Raw genomic sequence first — 27,277 nt, 5'->3', positions numbered from 1 at the left:
AAACACAGTTACAGATGTGTAGGCCTTAGACTGGAAGTGGCCACACTGGGCAGGAGCTGGTACTAGAAACGCCTTTGTTTGTGTGGGTAAGAAATGTGTGGAGCCGGCATGGTGGCGCCAGTAATCCCAGCTCTCGGGAGGCAGAGGCAGGCGGAGCGCTGGGAGTTCGGAGCCAGCCTGGTCTCGAACTCACCGTACTGTCCCCCATCTTGCTCTCCTCCTGCCTCCGGAGCTCTGCGACTGCAGACACGTGTTAGCAGTCGTGTCTGAGCCTCCCTCTTCACGGACGTTCAGAAAGCAGCCCCAGCTGACACCCATCAGCGCCGGAGCAGCACGCCCAGAGCCAGTGACGAAGCACACCGCACCGTTATTCCCGTTTTGCACGCGAGGGGGCTGAAGGCTAAGCACTGTGCAAACCGCCACCTGAACACGGTTTGCCGTCTCTGACTCCACATGGCCTGGGGAGGAAACACATCCTGCAGATGAGAACCGGAGAGGCTCACGGGCATCTCCTCGTTCGGAGACTTCCCACCCTCAGGGCCACGGAAACCGCAAGCACCAAAGGTGAGCGTCTCTGCCAGCTCCCGTCCGCGGCGCAGGCACCCAGCCAACCCGCGGCCCGCTGCGCGGCCTCCCGACACACGAGGGCGCTGCCGCCCGCCCGCGGCCCGCTGCGCGGCCTCCCGACACACGAGGGCGCCGTGGAAGCACGGGGCGGGGCGCGAGCCCCTCCGTAGTCTCGCGAGACCATTAGAGCCGGAAGGGCGGAGGAGCAAAGGTCACGTAGTAGCGTTCCCCGCCCCGTTCGCGTAAGTTCTCGCGCGAGGTGGACTTCCGTCCTTTTGGCTCTCTGAGCAGCACCATGGCGGTCGGCAAGAACAAGCGCCTGACGAAAGGCGGCAAGAAGGGAGCCAAGAAGAAAGTGTAAGTGGTGCATCTCGCGGACCCGGACCTCCGGGTCCCGCAGGGCTCGGTGGGCGGGCTCTGCCGTGCAGTGCGCGGCGGATGGCCAGGATGCGGGGCGGATTGCGCCGCTGCGCCCGGGCGGCCGCCGCTGCCCGGCCCGGCCGCGGGTCGCGCGCCGCGTGGGAGCCCGCCTCCGTCACGCGTGCCGTGGCTCCCGGGCACGGCGGGAGGCGCGCGGTCACCGCGCTTGTGCGGGACCCCGCGGCGCTCCTGGGCTGGGCCTCGTGGAGCCGGAAAGTCGGTGACACTTAGCAGTCCGCGACTCCTCGGGACTGCGTCGCGGAGCAGCGGGGAAGGATGGTTTCCAGTCTCCCGGCTTGTCCGTGGACAGCCGAGCCGGCCTTGCAAGTCCACGGCGGGGTCGTCATTCCGAGTTAGTGCAAGCCAGCTGAAGAGTAGTCTGCCGGCAGCAGCAGTGAGGATCCTGGAGTTTGAAAGGTGGCCGTGGTAATCACGCTTTGCACAGAAAATTGAGGCTGTTTTTCTCAACTCCAGGGTCGACCCATTTTCTAAGAAAGACTGGTACGATGTGAAAGCCCCGGCTATGTTCAATATTAGGAACATTGGGAAAACACTAGTCACGAGGACTCAAGGAACCAGTGAGTACCGCGTCCCGCGCTCTGTACCTCGGGTGTTGAACATGTATTTAAACATCCTCATGAACCGTTTGTCCTGTGTTGGGGGCCTCATGGAAATGTCAGCCCAGCCGTTGCAGGCTTGGCTTTCGGGGCGCTTGTTTGGTACGTTTGTGGCGGCAAGACACTGGTGAGGTGACGGGATCTGTGGTTCTTTCGTAGAAATCGCCTCTGATGGCCTCAAGGGTCGTGTGTTTGAAGTGAGCCTTGCCGATCTCCAGAATGATGAAGTCGCATTTAGAAAATTCAAGCTAATTACTGAGGATGTTCAGGGCAAAAACTGTCTGACCAACTTCCACGGCATGGATCTTACCCGGGACAAGATGTGTTCCATGGTCAAAAAGTGGCAGGTGAGAGCAAAAACCATGGTGATGGTGCATGGGCAAGGGCATCTTGGTGGTGGCCAGGGTCAGAACATCAGAACAGGAATGACAGGAATGAAGAGTTAGATTTCATCTCGAACTGGTGGGCCTTTTTTTTTTTCTTTCTTTCTTTTTTTTTTTTAATTAAGCGCTGGGTTCTCCTGAGTTTCTACTCCAGTGACATAAACTATTAAATTGCTTTCGAGGTCCTGCTTTTATATCGTGCTAGTGGAAGAACCCCCAGCTTTCCACATGTTAGGCATTCACTCCAAACATTGAGCCAAGTATTTGCTTGTTAACCTCACATAGGTGAGGCGGCAGCTTTGCCAGGTTAGAGACTGTTTTAGGGCTGCCATCTTTATAGAATTTGTGGGGAAAAAGGCTGCTCTAGCTAACTTTATTGTCTCTGACAGTGCAGGGCCTCTGGTGTGGGGCTAAAATCATAGCTGCTTCACCATTTGTTTTCTCTATGGAAAGTAGTAAGTTTGCGTTGGATTTTGGTTTCGTTTGTAAAATCAGCTCATTGAGTTCTGAAGTAACAGATAAATGGGCTTAGCAGTGACTGAGGCAGAAAACAGTAACCCATGTTTCAGGGAACAGCTGTTATGTGTCCAGGTAACAATGTTGGCATGGTATATGGGAATGAATGATGACAAAGTGTTTCGGTCCCAGATGAGAACACACTGATTTTACCGTTACATTTATTTCTGACATTCCCTTATACTTTATGCAATTTTGAAAATAAGTTATGATACCTTTTGTTTGTAGTGAAATGTCAAGATTTTATTTTTTGAGACTGTCTCCCTATGCCACCCAGGTTGGCCTCAAACCCTACCTGCCTCTGCCTCCTGAGTGCTAGGGTTGAAGGTGTGTGCCACCACTCATGGCAAATAATAGCTGTATTTTAAAACTCAAGGTATGTAGTTTATAAATTCAAAGATTCAAATTATTTTGCAACTAAAAATGGTCCTTTAAAAGATGATGATATGGTTCAATTACAGGTTTTAGTTAGATTTTACCTTAGGAATTATGTGTTTTAATTTTTAGCATGATTTAAGTTTGTAGTAAAAGGGATTGAATATAATATAGCAGAGCATTTTACTTCTTTCTTGGAGAAAGAATTTCTAACTGTTGTGATCTGGTGCTTTCTGTGCAGACCAAGCTGGCCTTGGACTTGCCATCTGTGTATCCTGAGTGCAGGCATATCTGGCCTACCTTGTCTTTGGTCTTTTGGTGTCTTGAGATAGGGTCTCACTGTGTATCCTTGACTAGCGTGGAACTTGCTGTATAGACCAGTTTGGTCTCAAATTCTTAGAGAGCCAACCTTATCTGCCTCCGTAGAGTGCTGGAATTAGAGCACACACCTTTTTATTTTTAAAGGATGAAAACAAACTTAACAAATCCATCCTGTCTACACTGCCTTAGAGCATAACTTTCAAAGCTGTTCTGTTTGGGGGGGGGGTATTGATGCAGAAGTAAAGGGCCTGGGTTCAGGTGATGACAGTGATGGTTTAGAGGTTAAGAGTGATTTTGGGTTCTTTTAATATCACTTAAGGTAGCTGTGCAGACTGAATATTTTTAGTTTATGTCATAATGGGTTGACGTTCAAGCTTTTAGCACTTAACATTGAAGCTGTTAAAAACTGTTGCGAAGGCTGCTAGAGGTGGTGCGCACAGACAGGAGGACTGGGTTCAAGGCTGCGTAGTGAGACCCTGTCTTGGAAAGCAACACACCCCAAAACAAACTGTTAGCGCTGACAGTACCCTTTTCTCCCTAGACCATGATTGAAGCGCATGTTGATGTCAAGACGACTGATGGTTACTTGCTCCGTCTTTTTTGTGTTGGTTTCACTAAAAAACGCAACAACCAAATACGCAAGACATCCTATGCGCAGCACCAGCAGGTCCGCCAGATCCGGAAGAAGATGATGGAAATCATGACTCGAGAAGTGCAGACAAACGATCTGAAGGAAGTGGTTAATAAGTTGTACGTTTTTTTCTTTCCTTTAAAAGCCATCCTGAATGCCTGTTGAGACAGCCTTCTGTAGAAGACATGAGTCAAGGTGGAATTGGACCTTAATTTAAATTAGTTTTTAATTGGCCTCAAAAGCTATCTTACAGGGGATAGTAACGCTTAGACATACACGACTTGGTAACAACTCTCTGTATGGGAATGTGTGATGAGAAAATGTTTCGGTCCCAGTTGATGTCCACTGATAATGTTCATTTTTCTGATGTTCCCATGCACAATACAGGTGGCTAAGAGGGAGTTATGCAAAAAGTATAAGACCTAGGTACTAAGTTTCTTAGGTGTTAACCGTCTTTAATGAGGATGCCTGTGTTGCAAATTAGATGTATTCTAAGGTTCTTTTTTTTTTTTTTTAAATTTAAAGAAAGTTGCTTCTTGTGAGAAGCAAGACTTCAGTGTGTTTTTTAAAGTCTGCTTGTCTTGCAGAATTCCAGACAGCATTGGGAAAGACATAGAAAAGGCTTGCCAGTCCATTTATCCTCTTCATGATGTCTTCGTGAGGAAAGTAAAAATGCTGAAGAAGCCCAAGTTTGAATGTAAGTGTGAAATCAGGATTCATGAGATGAAAGTTTTTGGTTGGTTTATGTGCATGGTTTATTTGCCTGCACGAGGGTTCCTGGGGACTTTGTTCAAAAAAGGGCTTTGGAGCCCTTGGGATTGGAGCCACCTGTGGATGCTGGGAACTGAACCCAGTGCCTCTTAGCCACTAAGCCACTCCTCAGCCCTCTGCATGTAGGCTTTTAAGGGCAAAATAATGGCCTGTTTGCTTCCATCTATGGAGTAGAGACCGTCTTAAGTAATGATACTTAACAAGATTTTTTTTTTTTTTTTAAGTGGGAAAACTGATGGAGCTCCATGGAGAGGGTGGCAGTTCTGGAAAAGCGACTGGTGACGAGACGGGTGCTAAAGTTGAACGAGCTGATGGATACGAACCACCAGTCCAAGAATCTGTTTAAAAGCCAGATTTTTAATAGTGACAAATAAAAAGTCCTATTTGTCCTATTTGCTTCTGGACATTGATTGCTTTTAAAATGGGACTTTGGTGATTTGGCATGACCTGCTGAACTTGTAAGCTTTTGTGTGGGTTTTATCCATTAAATTAGAAGGTGGTATGCATTTTCCTGAGCTAAATGAGGCGTGGTCTTACTGGGTAGCTCTGTCCCGCCTCCACGGGGGATTTGGGTGTGTCTGATTTAAAGGTGCATAGTAAATTGAAACCAGTATATTCCAGCGCGTTAGGATTTTCTCCTTTTAAATGCAGGCTTATGTAGCTAGGGTTTTGTAGCATGGCACTATTACTCCTTAGCATTTGCTGGGTTGTGCCTTGGAGCACGTCACATGACGCGCTGGAGGCTTTGCCTTAACTTTTTGGACAATTTTTAAGCCAGTTGGTCTGTTGGGGTCTGTCCTTAGGTTTTGGTCAGAGTAGTAGCTGAGACCAGTTTGCATTTCTAGTCAAGTTCTCAGGCTGATGTCCAGAGCAGCGGTCTCAATCTGTGAGTGATGACCATGGAAAAGACATTTCCAGTGGTCTAGGAATGAAGTAGCTACAGTTGGAAGTGTCTGTCCTCTGAGCCTTTTATATCTGACATCCTGAAAGGGTTTTTGTTTGCAGTGTTAACAGGGGCTTTGGGCATGGTAGAAAGCAAACTCACAGCTACCTTCCAGCCTTAGTGTCATTGAGACCGGGTCTTTGTGTGTGTAGCGCAGGCAAGCCTACTGATGCCTCAGTAGAGAACACAGCTCCTGTTGCTCCTTTGTTGGCTGAGTCACAAATAACCATTGTCCTTCCTGGGCAGCTACCAGCAACTGAATTTGTATAAAAGAAGGTTTGTCTGTTATTACGGTACTGTTCGGTGAGGTTTAGGCCTACCTATAGGGCAGCTTGAAAGTCTTACGAGAAGCGTGGCCAACGGTCTTACGGTTTCACCTGTGTCTCAGGAAAGCTTGTAATCAAACGCAAACCTGAAAGCCTCCACTACCCTCAGTGTGGACCGCGCTGCCCTCAGGAGGCTAATTGAGGATGCCTTAGGTGGACACTGGTCTAGGCTGACTGCAGTTGCTCGGTTGTCGGAAGTTTTAACAGTACTTGTTGAGGTCTTGCATAATAATATTTCCATGCACTTTCTATCCGGGAATTTAATGAATTGTGTGTACCTGAATGTATGTGTCACGTGCGCAGGATCCTGCAGAGAGGCATCTCCTGGACAAGGGAATGGAGTCTGCCCCACAACATGGCTTTACTTGTAGCCCAGGCTGCCCTTTAAGTTACCCTTTTTCTTACCCTTATGACTTGCTGGGGTTACACATCAATGCCACCATGCAGTTAAAGCATTTTTAAAAGTGGAACAAACTACTGTCAAAGGGCTGTAAGTCAGTCACGGGTGTGCTGGAACTCGTGTCTCAGGGTTTTACTGCATGAAAGATGCTCTGTTGACAGGACTTGGGGTTCCACAAGCCTTGCTCCAGCACGCTGCCACCTGTGGAGGTGTGGCACAGACTAGTGAAGTTCATGGTTCAGCACAGGTCAGCGGTGTAACGGTCATTGGAGAAGCAGCAGCCTCGTATTTACATGAAGGTGCTGGTTTCCAGCCAGTTCACTGCTCTGTTGCATTTTGCAGCACTCTGGTCCCACCCGCTCTCCCACACTGAACTTACCTTCACCCCACTCAGCACTGGAATCAAGCCTAGAGACACTATTTCTCCTCTGTCACGGTTTCTTAGCTTCCACACATGCAGGACTGGGGCCTGGGTCCAGCACCCCAGGTCAGGACCGGCATCCACCGTGGCTGACAACACTGGTTCCTACCTCAGGGCTCTGCTCTGGAGGATGTGGCCCTGACCCCCCACCCCCCTCGCTGAGGTACTCAGAAATCTTCTGTATGCACCCGCTAGGACACCTGCTAGACCCTGACGCCGTCTACTCCAGGAACAACATCAGGATGGTCGGAACACTCGAGTCATGTTTGCAGGGTTCAGAGTTGTTTTTCTGACGGGGTCTCTACACAGCTCCGGGTGTCCAGGAACCCACCAGCCAGCAACCCTGTAGACCAGGCTGCCTTGAACTCTCAGCTGCCTTCACCTCCCAGCTGCTGGAATTAAAGGTGTGTGGCCCCACGCCCCACTTTCAGTTTGTCCGAGATAGGGTTGAGTTACGTAGCTCTGGAACTCACTACATTCACTAGGCTAACCTCAAAGTCCTGGGGTATCCTGGGGTAGCCTTTGGTCTCTGTCTTCTGAGGATTAAGGTGTGCCTTGTTTATTTCAGCTTCCCCAAGCTGTCACTGTGGGGTTACCTGGGCCTGCTCACGGTCAGGCAGAGTCCTCCTGAGCAGCCTGTTTGAGGGTAACTGCATGGAGGCCTTGGAAAAGGAATGACTCTGGCCTTCAGCTGTTGGCCACATGGGGGCCTGGGAAACAGTGACAGGCTGCTGTGGGGGTCTTTAGATGACGGCTCCTAACAAAGTCTTCACCATGGTCGGAGGAATAAATGGAGATCTATTTCTTTATTGTTTTTCGAGACAGCATTTCTCTATAGCCTTGGCTGTCCTGGAACTCACTCTGTGACCAAGTGCTGGGATTAAAGGCATGTGCTACCACTGCCTGGCGATTCCTTGATTTATTTTAGTTTTATGCCTGTATTCCTACATGCCAGGAGAGGGCGCCAGATCTCATTATAGGCAGTTGTGAGCCACCGTGTGGTTGTTGGGAATTGGACTCAGGCCCTTTGGAAGAACAGCCAGTGCTCTTAACCTCTGAGGCATCTCTGCAGCCCTTGCTTTGTTTTGATTTTACTGTGTATGGAGGGATGACCCTGCACTCCTAGTCCTCTGGCCTCCATCTACCAAGTGCTAGGATCATGGGGTATGCTGCTGTGCTGGACTCCGAATTATTGAGGTTTCATTATACCGCTCAAGTTGGCTTCACGTTCGAGTTTGAGTTTAGGCTTACTTGGGCTGAAGTGACCCCCCCCCCCCAGCCCCCACAGGTAGACGAGAACAGGTGTATCTTATTTGTTTCGTTTTTCAAGACATGGTTTCTTTAAAGTAGCCCTGGCCATCCTGGAATTCACTCTGTAGACCAGGCTGGCCTTGAACCAAGAGACCTGTCTGCCTCCGCCTCCTCAGTACTGGAACTAAAGGCATGAGCCACAACCTCCCAGCTTTTCTCTCTCTCTCTCTCTCTCTCTCTCTCTCTCTCTCTCTCCTCCTTTCCTTCCTTCCTTTCTCTCCTTTACTCCCCAATCCCCTTTTTGGTTTTTAGAGACAGGGCTTCTCTGTGTAGCCTTGGCTGTCCTAGACTTGCTTTGTACACCAGGCTGGCCTTTAATTCACAGAGATCCACCAGCCTCTGCCTCCCAAATGCTGGGATTAGAGGCGTGGGTCACCACACCTGCCTTTTATTAAGAAAACTGATAATTTAGATCGCTGCTCAGCCAGGCCTGGGGCTAATTCAGCACTTGAGAGGCTCAGCAGGATGAGCATGAGTTAGCTCAGCCCGGCACACATAGGGAGAACCTGTTACAAACACCAAAAAGACTGCTGCTTATAAGAAATTCAATTATTTAAGATCATCCAGAAGGTTCCCAGGTTCCTCGTTTTTCCTTTATCTGACGTGTAGGTTGGAGAGGGCTTGTTTCCCAGCCTCACACACACTACAGACTTGGTTTCAGTTGTAGGGGAAGGAGCTGTTTATCGTGGACAGTTTCTAACACTGAGGCGGACAGGACATCCCCGAAACTGTCCAGACCGGCGGCTCCCAGGTCACAAAGCACTGTTCACATCAGCAACACAATCACAGTTATGACGTAGCAACGAGATAATGTTGGGAGTCCCCACAACACAAGGAACTGTTAGTTAGGGGCCGCAGCACTGGGAAGGTTGAGAACGCCATCCTAGACGGTCTCCTGGAGCCCAGGCTAGCTTTGCATTTTCTAAGTCGCCAAGTAACCTTTAACTCCTGACCTGCTTGCCTCTACCTTCCAAATGCTGGGATTACAGCACGCACCACCAGCCTGGCTAGGGTTCTCTACTTGAAAGACCACTTCAGAGGCTGGAGAGATGTGGTTAAGAGCAGGGGCTGTTCCTGCAGAGGACCTCAGTTCAATCCCTAGCTCCCATGCGGTGGCTCACAACCATCTGTAATTCCAGTTCCAGGGATTAACACTTTATGAGCAAAACATTCACACACACAAATAACTATTTAGCGGAATTCTCCTAGCTTTAGTTTGTTCTATATAATCAATTCCTCCCACCCCTCCCCGCATCAGTCTCCCGGTCTGGGCTCATAAGAACACCCGTGGGTTGCATGTGCTATAGTAACGTTTATAGGCTCAGAGATACCAAAACACTTTAAACATTTCTTTTATTTTTACCCACGTCTTTGTGTCCGTGGGAGTGAGAATCATCTGGATGCAGGTCCTCGGCAGCTGGAGTCAGAGGCAGTGGTGAGCCACCTGTCGCAGGCGCTGGGAACTGAACCCGGGTCCTCTGGAAGAGCAGGGTGTGCTCTTAACTGCTAAGCCATCCCTCCAGCCATACAGACAGTTTTAACAGCTAAAGAGAAACATCATTTCAGCATCATCAACGGGAAGACGCTGGGTTGGCCACTAGCAGCACCAGCTTGTCAGGGCTCTGCCTGTGGCAGCAGACACGCCCTGAAACCCTGGGGGCCTTCGGTCCCCCACCTGTAATGAGAGGAGAGGCCCCTAGATGGAGGCCGTGTTCTGAGCGAGGCCACGGATTTTGCTCCACCCAGTGAAGGAGTGGAGTAAGGTGGAGAACGATTTCCCATTAGTTCTGAGAGGAAATTTCTGAAGAGCTGAAAAACGAATCGGTCTACGAACTCACTCCATGACGTTCAGAATGACACCGAGTCATGAACCTTATGGTCTATGTGCATCTGACATTGGTTAAAAGATAACATTAATGTTCACAGCGAAGTGAGAACGATCTTGGCGGCTGGCCCATCCCTCCACCGCGGTCTTCTCAGGAGTCTGCACCTAAGGTTAGGAAACTAAATACAAACTGATTTTTAGGGACACTGACTCAGCATCCTGTAAGGATCTTTTTAAATGCTAGTTCTAGTGATGCGTTTTGGTGAATACACTAATATTCTCTCTTCCAAATGTTTCCAAGAGCAACAAAAGAAGCTACATTCCTCCTTCAGCAACTAGCCCAAGGGCAGCTAAGGAAACACATTATCTTTCAGTGTTCACGGGATAATACTCTGGGCTGCGGGAAGGTAGCTCAGGAGTACAGTGCTTGCCTTGAATGCGCCAGGACCTGGGTTCAGTCCCCACACTGCAAACCCAGAAAAAAGGAGAATGTTCTGAACATGGCTTCTCCATTTTTCACCTAGAAGAAAGAAACCTGAGTATTGTGGAGGTTTGTATGATGTGTGGTTTGGGTGTGAAGGTGCCTCAAAGACTGATTGATCCTGAAAGGTTTTGCTCTCCATTTTGCACAACAGATGGCCTTGAAAACTCTGTAGCCCAAACAAACACTTTCTCCTCTAAGTTGTTTATAACCAGGGTTTCAGCACAGCTACGAAAAGCTGGCTGACAGAGATGAAGGGTAGCAAGCTTTCACCTAACATTCAGAAGCAAACAACAGCCCATTTCCATTTATCTCTTATAAAATTTCCTCTGCTTACAATTACTTTTCTTTGAACACTGCTGAGTGCTGCCTCAACTTCGGTCAATACATATAATAAGAGTGAACCTGTGGGAACCCGCAGCCACACTTTGCTTCCTGTTCGTCGAGAGAGAGAGACAAACAGCAAGCCAAACAGAGCACAGCAGAAGAAGACCAAATGTCAACAAGGAGCAAGCGCATTGAGCAGACTCAAGACTGCGGAAGTCGTCCGTCTGTCTGTCCCCCAAACCCACCCAGCAAACAGCCGCCTCACCCACCGTGCAAACACTGGAGACACAAGGAGAAGAAAGACACCTCTGTATTTAAAGAACGCAGTAGAGCCTGGCTCAGGGACTGAAAAGTTCAGCTCAGGTTTATTATAGTGTCAAGTAGATACACAGCCACTGCGGACAGAAGGCGGCATTTAAGAGGATTTTCTTCTTCAACAAATGCTGAGACCCCACAGGCAGACACAATCCATGCCCCGCTCCACACCCCTGGCCCTGCTTGCTGAAAATGAGTAACACTTTAAGCAGTCCCATTCTCATAAAATCAATTTGAGTGAAATTTTACAAGAACTTTCCTGATACATTCTTAACCCCAAAAACATGTAGGACAAACCCCAGGTCCTAAATTCCAAAGTCAAATGCAGTCACATGCCGGGGGTGGAAAACTGAGTCAAAGACAAAGTAAATGCTACTTCCTTACAGAAGCCGCATGCCCAGGGAGCCGCTGGCCGCCAGCTCTTGGATAACGGGGTGGGGGTGGGGAGAACAGAAACCGAGAAGGGGTCCAGCACTTGGAGCTAACAGGAGAAGCCACGAGCCGCCGGTCTCACATTCCCGTGAAATGTTAACTCACCGATCTGTTAGGAAGATTGTCTTCAATCCATTGGCTTTAGTTTGTAAACCGTAGTCGACTCAGTCACGCAAGAACCACTTTTTAAACTCAGAACGTGTGACCGTGGACGCAGGAAAGTGGTTTTGTATTTACTGGGCTAGTTGTGAAGAGATGAGGGGGTGGGGTGGGGTGGGGGCGGGGCGTGCCAGGTGTGGGGGAGGGAACTGCGCCAGGCCTTCAGTCCTCTTAAAGTACTTTTCCTTCTGATTACAGTGAGAAGAAATGAGCGACAGGGGCTTGGTACTGGTTTTCATCTTATCATTTGCTCTGTAACTCTAAGATACTATCCATGATTCATAACGCACTACTATAACAAGACACAGCTTTTATGTATTACTGGGGTAATGCAAAGAAAATGAGTTTTCCTTTGGCTTCCAGTAATTGTCAGAGGAATGATTGCAGATTCAGAAAGTGTGCTTTATAATAACCCTGTTAACATACGGCATTTGCTGCGGGAGAGCCGAGGGCAGGTCTACGAAGAGTTAGTTGTATTAGAGTCTCAGGGGTGGTTTTGGTTCTTTTGACCCCTTCAAGTCCCTGGACAAATGGGGAATGCTGGGAAACACCGGAACATCTGGGGGAACCTGAACTTATCTCCCACCTGCGTGTAAATGTTCCACCAAACTGTCTGTCCTGAGCAGGAACTGGCCCCGTGTGCTCAAGCTGTTAGAATTCATTTGAATATCAAAAACGAATGATTACCACCCGTGTCCTGACAGGCAACTAGACTGTCAGACGCCCTCCTTTTACACTAAAGTGGCAATGAAGAGCACGGTCAGTTCCGTGTGCTGGGGGACAGGTGTGTGGGCCCAGGCGTGAGCCTCCCAGGCCGGCACCAGGAGCTTCCCCCGGGAAGTGTGCATCTGCCCGCCCTCCCCCTACCGCTTCCCGAGCACGTGGAGAACGTAGGCCTTTCTACGAACCGAGCGCCCAAGCTACAAGCTTTCTGCTCTCACAAATCCTAGGGTGCCACATATGTCTTAGATGCTTCTCTTTCTGTTAAAAAAATAGTGCAAAATATCTGATAGTCAAAGTGAATGTTCAAGTGAGTTCTCCCGCCAAGGGACAGCCAGGCGGGACTTCAGCTGGCTTGCAGAAACTGGACGTAGCTCCTGGGAAAGATGCCGAACCGTCCCATGAGCTCTCCGCTCACCCAGGCCTCATCCACGGGCTCCAGCTCTGTGATTACATCTCCGGCCTGGAAGAAGACAGGAGGTGGAAATAATTACTGCGTTCCGAGGGGCAGCGTCGCCGAGCCCACCTGGAGCGGCGTGCACAATCGGCTCTGCACTAACTCATCGTGATTGGCAGAGAGGGTGAATGATAAGCCTTGCAGGGGACGAACCCCACCCTGCCACTCTCCGCCTTGCTGACTTTCCTGCGAGTTTTATGCTCCCACGCTCACAATTCCTAACCCGAACCACTCTTTGATCAGTAACAGTGTCAGCTACAGACACACAAACCATCCATCTGACACGTGTTTGCAGAGAGCCTACTGTGTGGCGGTCACTGGGGGCACAGCGCAGGTGTAGCGCAGTACACAACTGGAGAGCAGGAAGACAGACAAACGCAGAGGAGGGACGGTGCGGCTACGCTGCTCACGCCACGGCCTAAGAGGGGCAGCTGGCTGTCGTGTTTCCGTGAAGACTGAAGCACTGAGCTGTCTGCTTCCCGTGTGCCCTGTCCTGGTCTATTCCTTACAAAAAACAAAAAAACTTAACCACATTTTTAGAGGTGAGCAACATTTTGTGGAAAGGCCTTTTCATGGTTTTTTGTGCTCTCTACATGCGTGTGTGTTCTGTGGGTGGGCTCGTGTGTGCAGAAGCAGGTACTCGTGTGTGTGCACACGGAAGCCGGAGGTTGATGCCAAGTGTCTTCCTGTATCATGCTCCACCTCATGCGCTGAGGAACGGGCTCTAACTTGAACCCGGAGCCCGCTAGCTGGCTAGCACAGCTGGCTAGCACAGCTGGCTTTTGTCTCCACTGGTTTGTGATGCCCTCCTGGCATTCACGGGGTCTGGGCATCCACATCCCGGTCCTCAGATGTAGAGCAGGTGCTTTACCCACTGGGCCATGGCCCCAGTTCTAGATTTCCTCGTTTTACAGACAAAGAATTGCATATGTCTTAGTTAAGTTTCTATTGTTGCAACAAAACTGCATGTCCAAGAAGCGAGTTGGGGAGGAAAGCATTCTTTCCCCACCGTGGTCCGTCCCTGAAGGAGCCAGGGCAGGAGCTCAGAGCAGAGCTGGTGCTGAGCCGTGGAGGGGTGTGGCTTAATGGCTTGCTCAGCCTGTGTCTCACTGAACGCAGGCCCACCAGCCCAGGGCGAGCACCACCCACACGAGCTGGCCCTCCCCGCCCAACAGCTGGGTCTTTTGGAGGTGTTTTCTCAAGTGATGCTCCCTCCTTCATGATTACTCTAGTTTTTATCAAGTTGACATAAGATCGTGCAAGGGGTGATGGCGCACACCTGTAATCCCAGCCTCTGGGAGTCAGAGGCAGGTGGCGCTCTGAGTTCCAGGCCAGCCTGGTCCACCGAGTAAGTGCCAGTTCAGCGACATAGAGACCCTGTCTCTCGAAAACAACAAAGAAAACAAAACTGAACGTAGCTTGCCAGGAGTGTGCATATAATTAGTGTAGGGCCAGAGTTCACACCTCGGTGTGTTTGTGGTCTAGGGCCCACGTTCTGAACAGAGAGGCGCCGAGGCCACCACACTTGACAGCAGACAGTTACTCCCAAACTGCCTTGTAATGGCCTGAGCACACTCTCTGGTTCTTGGCTAGTGTTGGCTTATTCTATCCCTCTCTGGCCTCAACATGGATTTCATAGCCCGTCCCATGTGAAGGGCTTTGCCCCGATACAGACTACAGGTTTATTTCATCTAAATTAGCCACGGTGGCAGAACGTCACATGTCCCAACTATGACCCCTTTACCAGACGAACACATCGGACTGTGTTCTTCATGGTGTCAGATAACTTCTTAGAGCCTGGATTGAAGGTTCTGCAGAGGTTTAAGAGGACCCTGGCTACTTTCAAAAGAGTATCTTTACCAGGATACATTTCTCTGTAGTACTACTACACAGCTCTCTTCAAAATTACGTGATTAACTTCTTTCCCTTATGAAGACCGGGAGGAAAACACGCTAGCTATCAGATGTCATTTGTGTATTCTACTTCGCTTAACTCTGTAAAATTTTGTAATTCACAATTTGTTACAAATAAATTTGCCTTAAAGTATGATAGAATGAATAGCTCAAGCTATCTTCCTAACCACTGTCATTTCCTGACTGCTAGGACCTGTAAGATACCTACCTACCAACACGCACACCTGTATTTAAATCATATTTAATAAAATATTAACGACCAATACCACCGAAAGCAGTAGAGGTTCCCTTAACAAAACTCCACAACTACTTGACTTACGGTCCAGGCACTTGTGGGGAGACAACCTGTCCCTGCGGTACACTGTGAACCGAGGGAACCCACACACACGAAAGCCAAACGACACCCTAAGGTTTGAACCCGAAGTCTTCACCCGCAACATTTTATCTGAAGATAAGGAATAGATCCTGAACTGTTGGCTTGCAAGACTGGGGAGGAACAAGGCAACAGATTCCGAACTTTCGGAGTTTGTGGATCAAGGCACTGGAAAAAGATTAGAATTACCAACTTCATTTGAGAGGCTTGTCTCTTACTTATTAACACCATTCAAAAGAGGAATGAGTTTTAAGCTGGGTTTGGTGCCATACACCTTTAATCCAGCACTCGGGAGGCAGAGAGGCAGAGAAAGGCAGAGGCAGGCAGAGACAGGTAGATCTCTGTGAATTCAAGCCCAGCTGGTCTACAGAGTGAGTTCCAGGACAGCTGTCTTGAAAAACAAAACAAAACAAAACAAAACAAAACAAAACAAAACAACAACAAAGTGATATTAAAGCCAAGACACAGGGATTGTCTGAAGAGCGGGATTGCTAAGGCAAGGCCTTTCCTCAGTCCTAAATGACCGTCGGTGATATAAACAGGCAGGGCTCACTTCTTCCCTGCTGTTTGTTTTCTTTTTTCTTTTCTGACAAGGGCTCACTAGAGGCTCAAGCTGGCCTCAAATACACGATCCTCCTGCCTCCGCTCCCGAGAGCTGGAGTTATAGGCTGTTGCCCTGCCCGGCTCTGGCAGGTCTGTCCACTCTCCCCTTACAGTCAGGGTCTGAGAGAGCTCTTCAGGATCGGGTGAGGACCAATATTCCATTCATACATACACTGCGAAGTATGTAGGGCTAGTGAGGCGTAAAAAGACAGAAAAAGATTCCCATTCTGACCTTGAAAGAGAGTTCATCTTCGTTTTCCCCCAGGAAGTCATACAGGGCTCTGGCCTTCCTCCCCTTCAGCGCGGCAGCAGCCATACTTTTCGCCTCAGCTGCAAAGATGCAGAATGTCAACCATGCAGGACCACAAGCCACAAACCAAGAACCTTGTCGCTCTAAATTTTTAAGTAGTTCTGAGTTAACTTGCAAAAGGATAAAGGATGTTCACTCAGCAGGAAAAAGTGTACAAAGTCTGTTTGTTAGCCGACTTCAGGTCACCTTTATCTTTTCCCCTTGTCTAACTATGGTAGTTAGGGGGGACTTCAGCAGTCATCTCGTCCTGAGTAGCCAGGAAAGCAAGGTCAAGCGTGTGGGAGCTAGAGGGCTATGGACACGGAAAGCCTCGGCCGGCTGGCGGGGTCGTACCTGGGCAGGGCTGCACGAAGGCTGCCGGGAAGATGCCCTCCCTGCCGTGCAGCCGGCCCCGGTACCAGTCAGAGTCCAGGCGCTCGAGGATCAGGATGCGGTCTCCGCGGCTGAGGGGCAGGTCCTCACTGGTCTCCGCCGAGAAGCTGTGAAGAGCTTTGCACCACTCCCCACAAGGGCTGCTGTCCTGCTTCACAAAGGAGTCTGGTAAGGAGGGCTTATCCCAAACAGCTTCAAAGGTGATGAGGAATAGGGGCTAAGGGGCCGAGGGGGACGGCGGCCCAGTGGTTCAGACCGAGAGCTGCTGCTCCTGAAGACCAGATTTCACTTCCCAAGCGCCCATGTCAGGAGGCTCACAGCCACCTGTAACCCAACTCACGGGATCTAACACCCTCCTCTGGCCTCTGAGGCCATTCACACGTATGTGTAAACATATACACAGAAATAAACATCAAAAAACAGCAAAGGGGTTGTAAGAGGTCAAAACTGGTTTCTTCATATTACCGAATATTTTAATGTCACTGTTAGGTTTCAGAAATAAGTTTCCAATAACTTTTTTTTAAAAGTATAATTTTAATTTACAAGTGTAACAGAGTTTATGGTTTTGCTACTTTTTAAATTTATTTATTTACTTAATGTATCTGAATGTTCTGACTGCATGTACACCTGCGCGCCAGAAGGGGGCCATCAGATCCCAGCATAGATGGTTGTGAGCCACCATGTGGTTGCCGGGAATTGAACTCAGAACCTCTGGTAGGGCAGACAGTGCTCTTAACCACTGAGCCATCTCTCCAGCCGGGTTTTGCTACTTTTAAGATACATATAATGTTTAATCAGAATTTTTTCTTGTGATCTAAGTTTCCAGACAGAGTTTCTCTGTGTAGCCTTGGCTGTCCTGGACCCACTTTATAGACCAGGCTGGCCTTGAACTCACAGAGGTCTGCCTGCCTCTGCCACCCAAGTCCTGGGATTCCAGGCCTGTGCTATCGCAGCCCAGCTTTTTTTGTGATGTAGTCTAATCTGATAGGCTACTTCTAATTTTTCCATTGAGAACATGTTCTGTGGGGCTGCAGCGATGGCCCCACAGTTAACAGAGCTTTACAGAGGACTTAGGTTTGGTTTCCAGCACTCACATGGCAACTTAAAACTGACTCAAGTTCCAGAGGGTAAGGCATTCACTTCTTATCTCTACAGGTTCCTGCACACATACGGTGCACACACAGAGACACAAAGACAGGCAGAAGACACACACTCAGGAAGCATGGGGCTGGGGAGGTGGCTCAGTGGTTAAGAGCACTGGCTGCTCTTCCAGAGGACCTGGGCTTGAGTCCCAGCACCCACATGGTGGCCCACAGGCCTTAGCTCCAGTTCCAGGGGATCTGATGCCCCCTCCTGGCCTCCCAGGGCACTGCATGTTCATGATACACAGTATACGTGCAACAAAACCAACCATCCACACATTAAAAAAATTAACAACAACAAGGTTTTAAGAAGAGAGCACCTATCCACCCGGCACTGACACGCGACTTTAATCCAGGCCCTTCGGCAGAGGCGGGCCCATCTCCATAGTCTGCAGCCTGCCTGTCTACACAGCAAAACCGTGTCTTTACTCCCTCCAGTGCATTAGAAGACTGTTCTGGCCTGTGAAGAGGTCAGAGCCTCTGGCAGGCAAACACTCGGCAGCCAGGAAGGCATTCCAGCCTGGTGCTGCCGTGTCCTGGCTACATGTGACACCACGCCACTGTGAGAGTCATTTCAGGGTTGCTGTGAGGGAGACATGGCAGGACACAGAAAGGACAGTCCCCAGGGCCTGGAGTGCCTTCCCTTCCCAGTGACTGAAACACTAACACAGAAACACAAGAGCCCCTTACCGCTGGGTTGTGGCCCACACCTGCATCTCAGCACGGAGGAGGCTGAGGTGGGGCCAGCCAGGCATTTGAGGCCAGGCAAACAACAGACTTGGAGCACATACTTCTAATACCAGCACTTGGGAGACAGAGGCGGGATAATAAGGAGTTCAAGGCCACCTGGGCAACACAAGCCCCCAACTTAGCATTCCTCCGACGACAGTAATGGACGGAATACTTGTGATAGCAGAGGAGAATGGGGACGCAGGGCCTGCATGTCCTAGGAATCTTACGTGCAGTATTACAGCTGCCATCTAATCTTCTAACCATTTCTATGCAACAGAGTGGCCCTGTGCTGTTTCCTCCATAGCTCTCAGCTCCCCCAGGGTTAAGTGAGGCCGCCCCAACAGTTGCCCACTCAGGAGGCCCACCTCAGAACTGGAGCTGGGCTCTTCGTTTTTGGTCTTTGGTGGTACCTTTGTGCCTGCATTAAAAAAAAAAAAAGTTAGATGAGAAGGCCATATAGCGATAGGGGAAAGTTGTTAGGTCGGGGGGCGAGCTGGGCCGGTGTTCCAGACCAGCCTCTTTAAGTGTTAGCCCCCCCGGGAATGAATAAAACCAGCCTCACAAACAAATCACCCTTCCACGTAAGCTTAGGAGTGTGGCGACACAGAAGCGCTCTCCAACCGGCTCGTTTGAGTCAGGCAACGACACAGAAAGCACCCACACCCCACACTCACTCAGAACGTCCGCACCAGGCGTGGGGGGGTCCTCAGCAAGTTCCACAAAGTTTAGGGGGAAGATCCCCGTTCGGTCTCGAATCTCTCCTCTCGCCCATTCCTCATTCACATACTCTTTCAGAATAATGACTTCTCCCTCCGAGAAGCTCAGCTCATCCTTCTGGTCGCCAATGAATTCAAACCGAGCAACACACCGTGGGCCCCTGAACAAAGAACACGGTTACGGTTAAACAAGAACACGGACACGAGACGGACCGCAGATGGCTGCACTTTCAACTCTACCGCTGCGCAACACTTTTTAAAACTTTCTTTTTTAGGTTTTCGATAGGGTTTCTTTGTGTCGCCTTGGCTGTCCTGGACTCCCTTTGTCCTGGCCTGGAAGCCACAGAGATCCGCCCGCCTCTGCCTCCCAGTGGGCACTCCTGTGCCCAGCACCACTTCTGAGAACAAAATAAGGCGCTCTCTAGTGGTGACGTTACGAAAGCTTCCCAACGGCCCTTCGGCCTTCAGGAAGGGTCCTGCTTCCTAGGGCACGAGGCATAGTCATGAAAAACCTTCCACGAGAAACAGTAAGCTTTTCACACAGAAGGTCCGAGCTCGAGGCCAGAGACTTCAGGCCGCGCCCTGACCAGCAGCCGCCTGGCTGGTGCACACTGCACACCCGCCTTCAGCTCTGCCGTCCTGTAACCACAGAATCTCCCCAGGCTCCCTGGGGTTATGTCTTTGTGCCAAAGCAATCGATGGCCCTGTCTACCCCCTTTCAAGCAGACACGCTGGGCCTGGGGTGCTTCCCCTGACACTCTCAGGGCACAGCATCGTATGTCTGCTTCAGAAGGAGGACAGTAGGTGAGGGGCGCCTGCCTGACGGAGGACGCTCGCTATGTGCCGAGTCTGCCAGTGAGGGTGCAAGTGAGGCCGACAGTTACAAGGTCAAAGGAAACAGACACTGGCATCAGCTCTGCTGCTCAGTAAGGTTTGCGTCTCACCTTTAGAAGCTGTATTCAGCCAGGCTGTGGTGGAGCACGCCTTTAATCCCAGCACTCAGGAGGCAGAGGCAGGTGCATCTCTGAGTTGGAGGCCAGCCTGGTCTACAGAGAGAAATCCTGTCTCAAAAAATCAAATTAAAAAGTATAAGAGGAGCAAGAACAGGAGGAGGCAGAGGAGGAGGAAGGAGAAGGAGAAGGAGAAGGAGAAGGAGAAGGAGAAGGAGAAGGAGGTACATTCCTGAGATCTTGAGCTTCAACCCTTCCGTGACCTGCAATTTTGACTGAAAATAAGATACAAGCCGAGATAAAACTTGGTCTGTAGAAGGTCTGATGTAATACCAAATCTTTGAGTTGAGACCCCAGGAAGGAAGTTTCAACAGCAGAGATCTAGAGAGAAAACAGCTGCCCATGAAGGACAGGCTGGCCCTTGCTGCAATCAGATTCTGATTCAAGTGGGGTCAGCGGATCCACGGCCGCCCAAGCCCACTGAAACTCAGCTGCCCTCATGGCATCTGGGCTCAGAGCAGGATTGAAACCTGAAGCGCAATCCGACGCCTCAGCACTGAAAGTTTCCTGTTTGCGATAACCTTTGCATTTATCTTCTCCTGTCCCCTGGGAACGTCTCCTCATGTCTGACCTATTCCCAGACAGGTTTACAGTCTTCACCAGGTAGTGAATTGCACTAATTTGCTCTTGACTGGAGTATAAAGCTGCACTGTGGCAGAGCTTTAAATCACACAAGAGTTACAGCGAGGCATAGAAGGCACATAAATCCCTGGAAAGGTCTCAGGACACAGGGAGGTCCCGTAGCTTAGCTCCTCCCCCACCGCTGCCTCCCCGGAAACAAAGCAATACGCAGAGTCTGCTAAGAGGCGCTTTCCTGTTTGCGTGGCTGGAAGCCAGGGCCTGCCTCACTGGCTGTTCTTGCAGGGTTCACATGTCTATAAGACAGACATATTTTCCGTGAGGGAGACAGCTGACATTTCTAAAAAACCAGGAAGCCACTCGACAGCGCGCTGGGACAGAGCTTTCTGTGGGCCGAGGCCAGGCGAGGCAGGTGGAGCCACGAGGCTTCGCTGCAGCCCGGCCTGGGAAGGCGGCGCAGGGCCCACCAGCCTGCTGCACTTTCTTTGAAAATGTTTCTTCTCTCTTTTCGCTGTTTTTTTTTTTTTTTTTTTTTTTTTTTTTCAGAATTAAACTCACAAAACACAATACAGTTAGTGCAAGGAGGCTGAACACGTGCCCAGCCACCACCGCTTCAAGCCTCAGTGAACAACTACAGTTAGAACTCTTTCATGGCCATTCGGCAGCAACGGAACAGTAGAAATAAGGGTCCACACTTGCTCTACCAATTATGCAGAGCCAACTTACATTTCTTCAGTTTGAGTTTCTTGATTAGATTAAGCCATTTGCAATTCTGCACTGCCGCAGCGCATGGCTGAAGCCCTCGAGGAGCCTGACATTGCTCTGGTTCTGGGACACTCCAGAAACTGCTTGATCTCAAGAGAGCAAGGCCCACGTGACTGCCGGTCCAGCAGCTGGGTTCCGAGGCTCCTGGTGGGTGATGCCAGGCCTTGTGGCTCAGCACTGCCTCCTCCACTGAAGCCCCAGTGACGGCGTGTCCCAGGGTGAGCCCTACTGCAGAGCCACAGCCACAGCAGCGGCACTGGTCGCCATCTGGGCCACCAGGCCTGCTGCCGGGGTGAGCCGCTGCTGGAGGCTGAGCTGCAGGTGCCCTTCTGGGAGCAGCCCTCCTCTGAGGCACCCGGCTGGCCGGAGGGGCCGCCTGGAAGTGAGGCTTCTGCTTCCACGAGGCATCCGACAAGCTAGTAGCTTTAGTCTTCAGAGATGACAAACTGCCTGGTTTTTGTTTTTGCAGACGGTTTCTCTGTGTAGTCCTGGCTGTCCTGGAACTCCCTCTGCACACCAGGCTGGCCTCAAATTCACAGAGATGCACCTGCCTCTGCCTCCTGAGTGCTGGGACCAAAGGCGTGTGCCACCACGGCCTGACAGTTTATTTTTTAAAAGCTTTTTATTTTTTTTTTTTAAGATTTGCTCATTTACGTGTGTAAATGTTTTGCATGAAGTGCATACGCACCCCACATGCACGCTTGGCGCTTGCAGAGGTGAGACGCATCGAGTGCCCTGGAGCCCAGACGCTGTGAACCAACCCAGGTCCTCTGCAAGGGCAGCGACTCGCTCTGAACTGCTGAACCATTTCTTCAGCCTTGCTTTTAGTTAAAAAAAAAAAAAGTGCACGCACACACCAGCAGAGGCCAGCAGATCCCTGGAACTGGAGCTGCGGGTGGTCTTAAGTTACCTAATCTAGGTGCCTGGCACTGAGCCTGCGTCCTCTGCAGGAGTGGGAGGCATCCTGACCCCGGAGCCGCACCTCCAGCCTCTCACTGTCACACCTAAGCACATAAAGTCTGGAGTTAAAGACTCTGAGAGGCTGTGTCATCATGCAATGGAAATGATCAAGCTTAGATATTCTTCACTGCCGCAGCGGTGTGATGGCGCACGCCTTTAGCCCCAGCACTCAGGGAGGCTGAGGCAGGCGGATAGCTCTGAGTTCAAGGCCAGCCTGATCTACAAAATCGAGTCCAGGACAGTCAACGCTACACAGAGAAACCCTGTCTCAAAAAAACGAGAAAAAAGAAATTCTTCATTGCTAACTCCTTTTTATTTTGTACAAAAGGACACAGAGAAAACTTACTTAGCACAGTGAGATGAAAATGATTCTCTTTTTCCACTTCTTCCTTCTGGAATATCAACCTAGCAAAGATAAAATTATGTTAACACTTTGCTTTTTTTTCATAATTTGGTTAAGATAAATCTAACATCAGGTAGTTAGAGGTTTCGTGACTGAAATTGAAACACTGAGGCTAGCTGTTGAAAGTATTGGAGGTGCAGCTGCTAAAAACTAAGAAAACCAAAATGGGGTGCTGGAAAAAAAAACAGAGACTCTCCTGTGACGTCAGCACGGGGGCTGAGGCAGGAGGGTCACGAAGGGGAGGCTGGCCAGGGCTACAGAGGCGAGGGAGAAGAGCTTTTGGCGCTGCCCTCCTTGATGCTGCAATCACCTCCCGCCCTGTGAGCCGCCACGAGCACAACAGTGACGTCATCATATCCCCACAGTTCTACACTTCATCCGAGGCACTTATGACTCCATCAGCCAGCAGGTCACACGTGCTGCTGTCCCCTGTTCAAACAAAGGGCAGGTTCTGCAACCCGTCCCCGGTCTCCACACGGAGCACTGGCTCAGGTTTGCTGCTCTTCCATTCACTGAAGAGAACTTCCCCTTCACACCAACAGGGTAAGAAGGAAGCAGTCTGCCGAGTGGGCATGTGCCAGGCATGGCACCCGTGCTCATTGACGCGGGAAATAGTAGATCCGGGATGGAACAGGATTCCTGGCCATAAGCATGCACTTAAGAAAACTGCTTAAGCGCCTGAGGTCCACGTAGATCAGCACCCTTTCTGATAAATTCGGCAAGTTTGGTATCTTGAAACATTCTTTAAACTGTGGTCTTAGGAGTGACACTTATACGGATGACGTGGCCACCTGGCTGCAATGGAGTCCAGCGTGGTAACTGTGCTTTCTAAAGCACCGTTAGGCTGGGCAGAAGAAAAATGAAGAGGACTGCTAAAACTAACATTACTCTCAATACTAATCTAGGGCTTGTGGTTGGAGTTCTCCAGAGAACCGGGCCACATCTGCAATGGGCAGTTTCTAAGACCCTACATTTCAAATCCAACACGCTCAAACTCTTCTCTATTTGAAAAATGCAGATTTCCTGTTATGCTTAGATTTCAAAACTTCTGATGTAAAGGAAAATTACTGTTTTTTTCCCCTTCAAAAGTAAGCTGTTAACTTTTAAGTTAGCGTTACTGATATTTCATAGTAACAGTGGGTTATATCGGGGAGAGAGTCATATTTTTCTTATTAATAAGAAGTTCAAGGAGCGATCTTGCTTTTCCCTCTTTCACAGCTACCCAGGCTGAGCATAAACATTCGACATTCTGGAGTGTGTTCACAAGTTAAGCTATTGGGGGCTATAAAACTGTGATGCTTCAGTACAGTTTTCGCCAATCAGACTTGAAAATATTACGTGAAAAACCATCAGTGGACCACGACCTCCAGTAGGAGTCCTGGTATTCTCAAAGTGACACAGAACTATGTCCCCAAAGAACATCCTGTCAGCTGTTCACAGCATTTAACTCAGGTTCCCTCGGTTTCTCAAACAACCACCCTTAAGTGCTGAAGAGAGCTCCAAGGGTAAACGATCGGTCAGCTGATACTGCTTCTCCAGAGCATGGCGGGCCCAGCAAGGGGCACACAACTGAAGACACTGCTCCGCTCCCCTAGACTCTGTCAGACAGGTCAGCAGGTAGAGTCCTGTGAGCCCGTAGCCCTTCCATAGCTGACTACTGACAAAGCCAGTCTGTGAGGGAAGAACAGTCCAGCTGCCACACGATGAAGAGAAGACAGAGAGGGGAACTCAAGATTCCTGGCTCCTCGCTATCCCTTCCCATCTCTGAGTCTCACTGACTCACCGAACACATGGCCAAATGAAATAAACCCAGCCCACTTACCACGACTCTGACGTGATTGGCAGGGAACAGGCCGAACTGCCCTCTGCATTTCCCTCTGTACCATTCTGTATCTATTTTTTCCAGAAGATAAACAGTTTCTCCAGATGTGAGGCTCAGATCATCATCTTGCTCTGCAATACAGAATTAGCGGTCCTCAGATGCCCACGTGGGTAAAGCCGAGAACGAAGAGCACTTACTTCTGGCCACAGTGCAGTGTTCTCCATGGACGCTGACAGACTAGATTATACTGATTAAATTAAGTCTTTCATGCAATTTTATATAAAAAATTGATATTAGAGGTTCTCTTTTCTAGGACAAGATTAGATGTATTTACTAAGGGAAACAGCTTTTAAAACCACCACTGTCCTGGCCAGTGAGTCCTAATGTGCCAACGTTGAAGACACATTCAACACTGGAAGGCCTGTGGTGTGACACCCTTACCATTATTCCCAGACGCCATTAAAAGCCGCTGCAACTTCAAACATTAACTAAGGGAATCCTGCAGCTCTTCAGGAAGAAACTTTATTTACATTAAAATAAAAATTAATCTTCTGGGTACACAAATATATAATAATGTATATAAATAAGTTGTAAATAATTAAAAGAAAACATTAAAATGATTACAAAAACATAATACTTTGATGTCCTAGGTAAGGGGTGGGTGAGACACATTATAATTAAAAAAAACCCACTTTACTTATTGAATTAGAATTAACTTCATCACAATGCTAAGCAAGTAAACGATCTGTCTGAGCCTCCGAAGAATGTTATTTTGAGCTGAAACTTCACCACAAAGTTAAGGTTTGTAACTGGTAAGCAATGGCTATTTCTTTATTTGGATAGGGAACCTCCCATCCCTTTCAAAGGACCGGCTTTCAGCTACGCTCTGTCATGACTGGGGCATGGCCCCTTCCTGAAGGTAGGGTTGATGGGTAAGATGCCCGCAGGCTCAGGCAGTGAGGAGAAGGGCTTTGAAAGGCCCCGGGCTCCATTAGTTGTTTGTCCTCACCTGCTGGGAAGTCATGGAGAACCAGAGCGTGAGGAGCCCCGCTGTCAGCAGGCTTCTGAGTGTGGCCCGAGTCCTGGGGGAAGCAGGGCTGTGAATAGACAAGGTTTCACTTCTCTCTCTGAGACCACTGTTTTCTCACTGGAGCCCTCAAAGAGCGGCCCTAGAACACGCCCTAGCACAGCGGAGCTAGAATCGGAACCGTTCTCGCCTCAGAGGGAGCACGTGCTTGGCGGGGGCACAGGGACAGATGTCAGCTGCACGTCAGTGAGCTTGCTTTTCAGGGTTTCCCTACTGTATGCGTGTGGGTGTTCCGCCTGCGCTATGTCTGTGTACCACACAGCCTGGCACCCACACGGCCCAGAAGAAGGCTCCTGGGCTCCTTGGAACTGCAGTTACTCAGAACGAGCCTGTGTCTTCTACAAAGTGGCAGGATGCCTTTTTTTTCTTTTTTAAAGATTTATTTATTTTTGTATACAGCGTTCTGCCTGCATGTACACCCGCACCAGAAGAGGGCACCAGATCTCACTACAGATGGTCGTGAGCCACTATGTGGGTTCTGGGAATTGAACCCAGGTCCTCCGGAAGAGCAGCCGGTGGTGCTCCTAACCCTTGAGCCATCCTGTCAGCCCAGCAGTATTTTAACTTGTCATCTTTCCAGCCCAAATAAGCATTTTGGTTTTAAAGGAAAAAACGAAGATAAAACAGAACTGTTTAGCTTAAAAACTTTGAAAGAAATAAAAACAAAACCCCAGACCACTTACCCTGCCTCAAAGCTGTGGGATTTACCCACTTTGCCTTTCAATGGTGCTTCCCCCTTCAACCGATTGACTTAACCCTGAAAGACAGCTTTCACATGGAAGCTCTTTATGAGGAAGAGAGAGAAGTTCTGGATTCATGCTCTTGCTTTTTGCAATGAAAGCAGCTAATGACTTCCCACAAAAGTATAATTCACAAAAGAAAAACCGGAGTTCACTTATTATCACTTGACTGAATACATCCTCCAGTCTGAAAGCAATGTTACTTCCTGTGCTTGCTTGGCCTTCCTATTTAACCCAAATGGCTTATTCAACAGCAATTCTATGTCAATTAGCAGACAGGACGCAGTACTCGTTCGCTGGGTAAGCAGCGGCCTGGACTAGCTGCGGGCGGTTGAGGAGGAACGCCTCATTACTGACGGCTGCCATCTCTTTGGTTTGACTGCTTCTCCTCCTCTTCCATCTGTGTCTTCCTCCTCCTCTTCCTTCTCCTTTTTTCTTTTTCTTTTCTCTGTGTAGCCTTAACTGTCCTGGATTCACTTTGTAGATCAGGCTGGTCTTGAACTCACGGAGATCCACCTGCCTCTGCCTCCCTAGTGCTGGGATTACAGGTGTGAGCCACTGCATCTGGCTCCTCCTCCTCCCACTCCTCCTGCTGCTGCTGTGTTATGGACCAGGCTGGCCTCAAACTCACAGAGATTCTCCTGCCTCTGCTGGGATTAAAGGCCCATGGCACCATGCTCTGCTTACTCTGTTTCTTGAGGCAGGGTCTTGCTGTATCTCCAGGTAGGCCTGGAACTCACTATGTAGACTAGCATGGTTTCATAGCCACGATGCTCCTGCCTCAGCATCCTGAGTGCTAACATAATGGGCACATGACTCCACAGCTGGGCTCTCAAGTCTTTTCATATGAAGAAACACCTTATCAATGACATCTTCCTCACCACCCTCCTCACCCCCATCAATGACATCCTCCTCACCACCATCAATGACATCCTCCTCACCACCCTCCTCACCACCATCAATGACACCCTCCTCACCACCATCAATGACACCATCCTCACCACCATCAATGACACCCTCCTCACCCCCATC

The 27,277-nt window shown here is 49.5% G+C and overlaps 2 protein-coding genes, 2 non-coding genes and 1 pseudogene across 6 annotated transcripts in view; 3 read left to right on the top strand and 2 right to left on the bottom strand.

Annotated features, from left to right (window-relative positions):
• The first annotated feature begins 803 nt into the window (after positions 1–803).
• On the top strand, positions 804–4,993 carry LOC129668499 (40S ribosomal protein S3a). Its single transcript, XM_055596506.1, has 6 exons — positions 804–924; positions 1,462–1,565; positions 1,764–1,951; positions 3,741–3,949; positions 4,418–4,527; positions 4,826–4,993. Exons 1-6 carry the CDS (start codon positions 863–865, stop codon positions 4,945–4,947), a joined length of 795 nt encoding a protein of 264 aa, XP_055452481.1. The 5' UTR covers positions 804–862; the 3' UTR covers positions 4,948–4,993.
• Positions 2,605–2,678, top strand: LOC129668624 (small nucleolar RNA SNORD73). Its single transcript, XR_008718948.1, has one exon. It is a non-coding gene; the product is annotated as a small nucleolar RNA SNORD73 (small nucleolar RNA).
• LOC129668625 (small nucleolar RNA SNORD73) lies at positions 4,135–4,201 on the top strand. The gene has a single exon (XR_008718949.1). It is a non-coding gene; the product is annotated as a small nucleolar RNA SNORD73 (small nucleolar RNA).
• Positions 4,994–10,973: 5,980 nt separating the features above from the next.
• Positions 10,974–27,277, bottom strand: part of Sh3d19 (SH3 domain containing 19) — a 23,399-nt gene continuing 7,095 nt past the window's right edge. For 2 of the 3 annotated variants that reach the window (XM_055596507.1, XM_055596508.1), the window contains 8 exons: positions 25,428–25,500; positions 24,419–24,549; positions 22,540–22,598; positions 18,838–19,040; positions 18,529–18,581; positions 16,251–16,437; positions 15,840–15,937; positions 10,974–12,724 (listed from right to left, as the gene is read on the bottom strand). In XM_055596507.1, coding sequence (XP_055452482.1) covers positions 12,608–12,724; positions 15,840–15,937; positions 16,251–16,437; positions 18,529–18,581; positions 18,838–19,040; positions 22,540–22,598; positions 24,419–24,549; positions 25,428–25,500 — 921 coding nt within the window. In that variant the 3' untranslated portion in view covers positions 10,974–12,607. Of the gene's footprint in view, positions 12,725–15,839; positions 15,938–16,250; positions 16,438–18,528; positions 18,582–18,837; positions 19,041–22,539; positions 22,599–24,418; positions 24,550–25,427; positions 25,516–27,277 lie in introns of all 3 variants that reach the window. The other variant, XM_055596509.1, reaches the window with a different exon arrangement.
• On the bottom strand, positions 21,036–22,513 carry LOC129668502 (coiled-coil-helix-coiled-coil-helix domain-containing protein 2-like; annotated as a pseudogene).

This window comes from Psammomys obesus, unplaced genomic scaffold (assembly GCF_907164565.1).
Source record: "Psammomys obesus unplaced genomic scaffold, mPsaObe1.curated_primary_1811, whole genome shotgun sequence".
In the NCBI taxonomy this organism is placed as follows: domain Eukaryota; kingdom Metazoa; phylum Chordata; class Mammalia; order Rodentia; family Muridae; genus Psammomys; species Psammomys obesus.
This window is presented reverse-complemented; position numbering and strand designations above follow the sequence as displayed.

Bases quoted from the DNA above. Each gene is read 5' to 3' on its own strand.
- LOC129668499 (XM_055596506.1), top strand. From the start codon at position 863: ATGGCGGTCGGCAAGAACAAGCGCCTGACGAAAGGCGGCAAGAAGGGA. The intron at 925-1,461 runs GTAAGTGGTGCA...TCTCAACTCCAG, and splicing joins AAGGGAGCCAAGAAGAAAGT to GGTCGACCCATTTTCTAAGA. The intron at 1,952-3,740 runs GTGAGAGCAAAA...TTTTCTCCCTAG, and splicing joins CCATGGTCAAAAAGTGGCAG to ACCATGATTGAAGCGCATGT.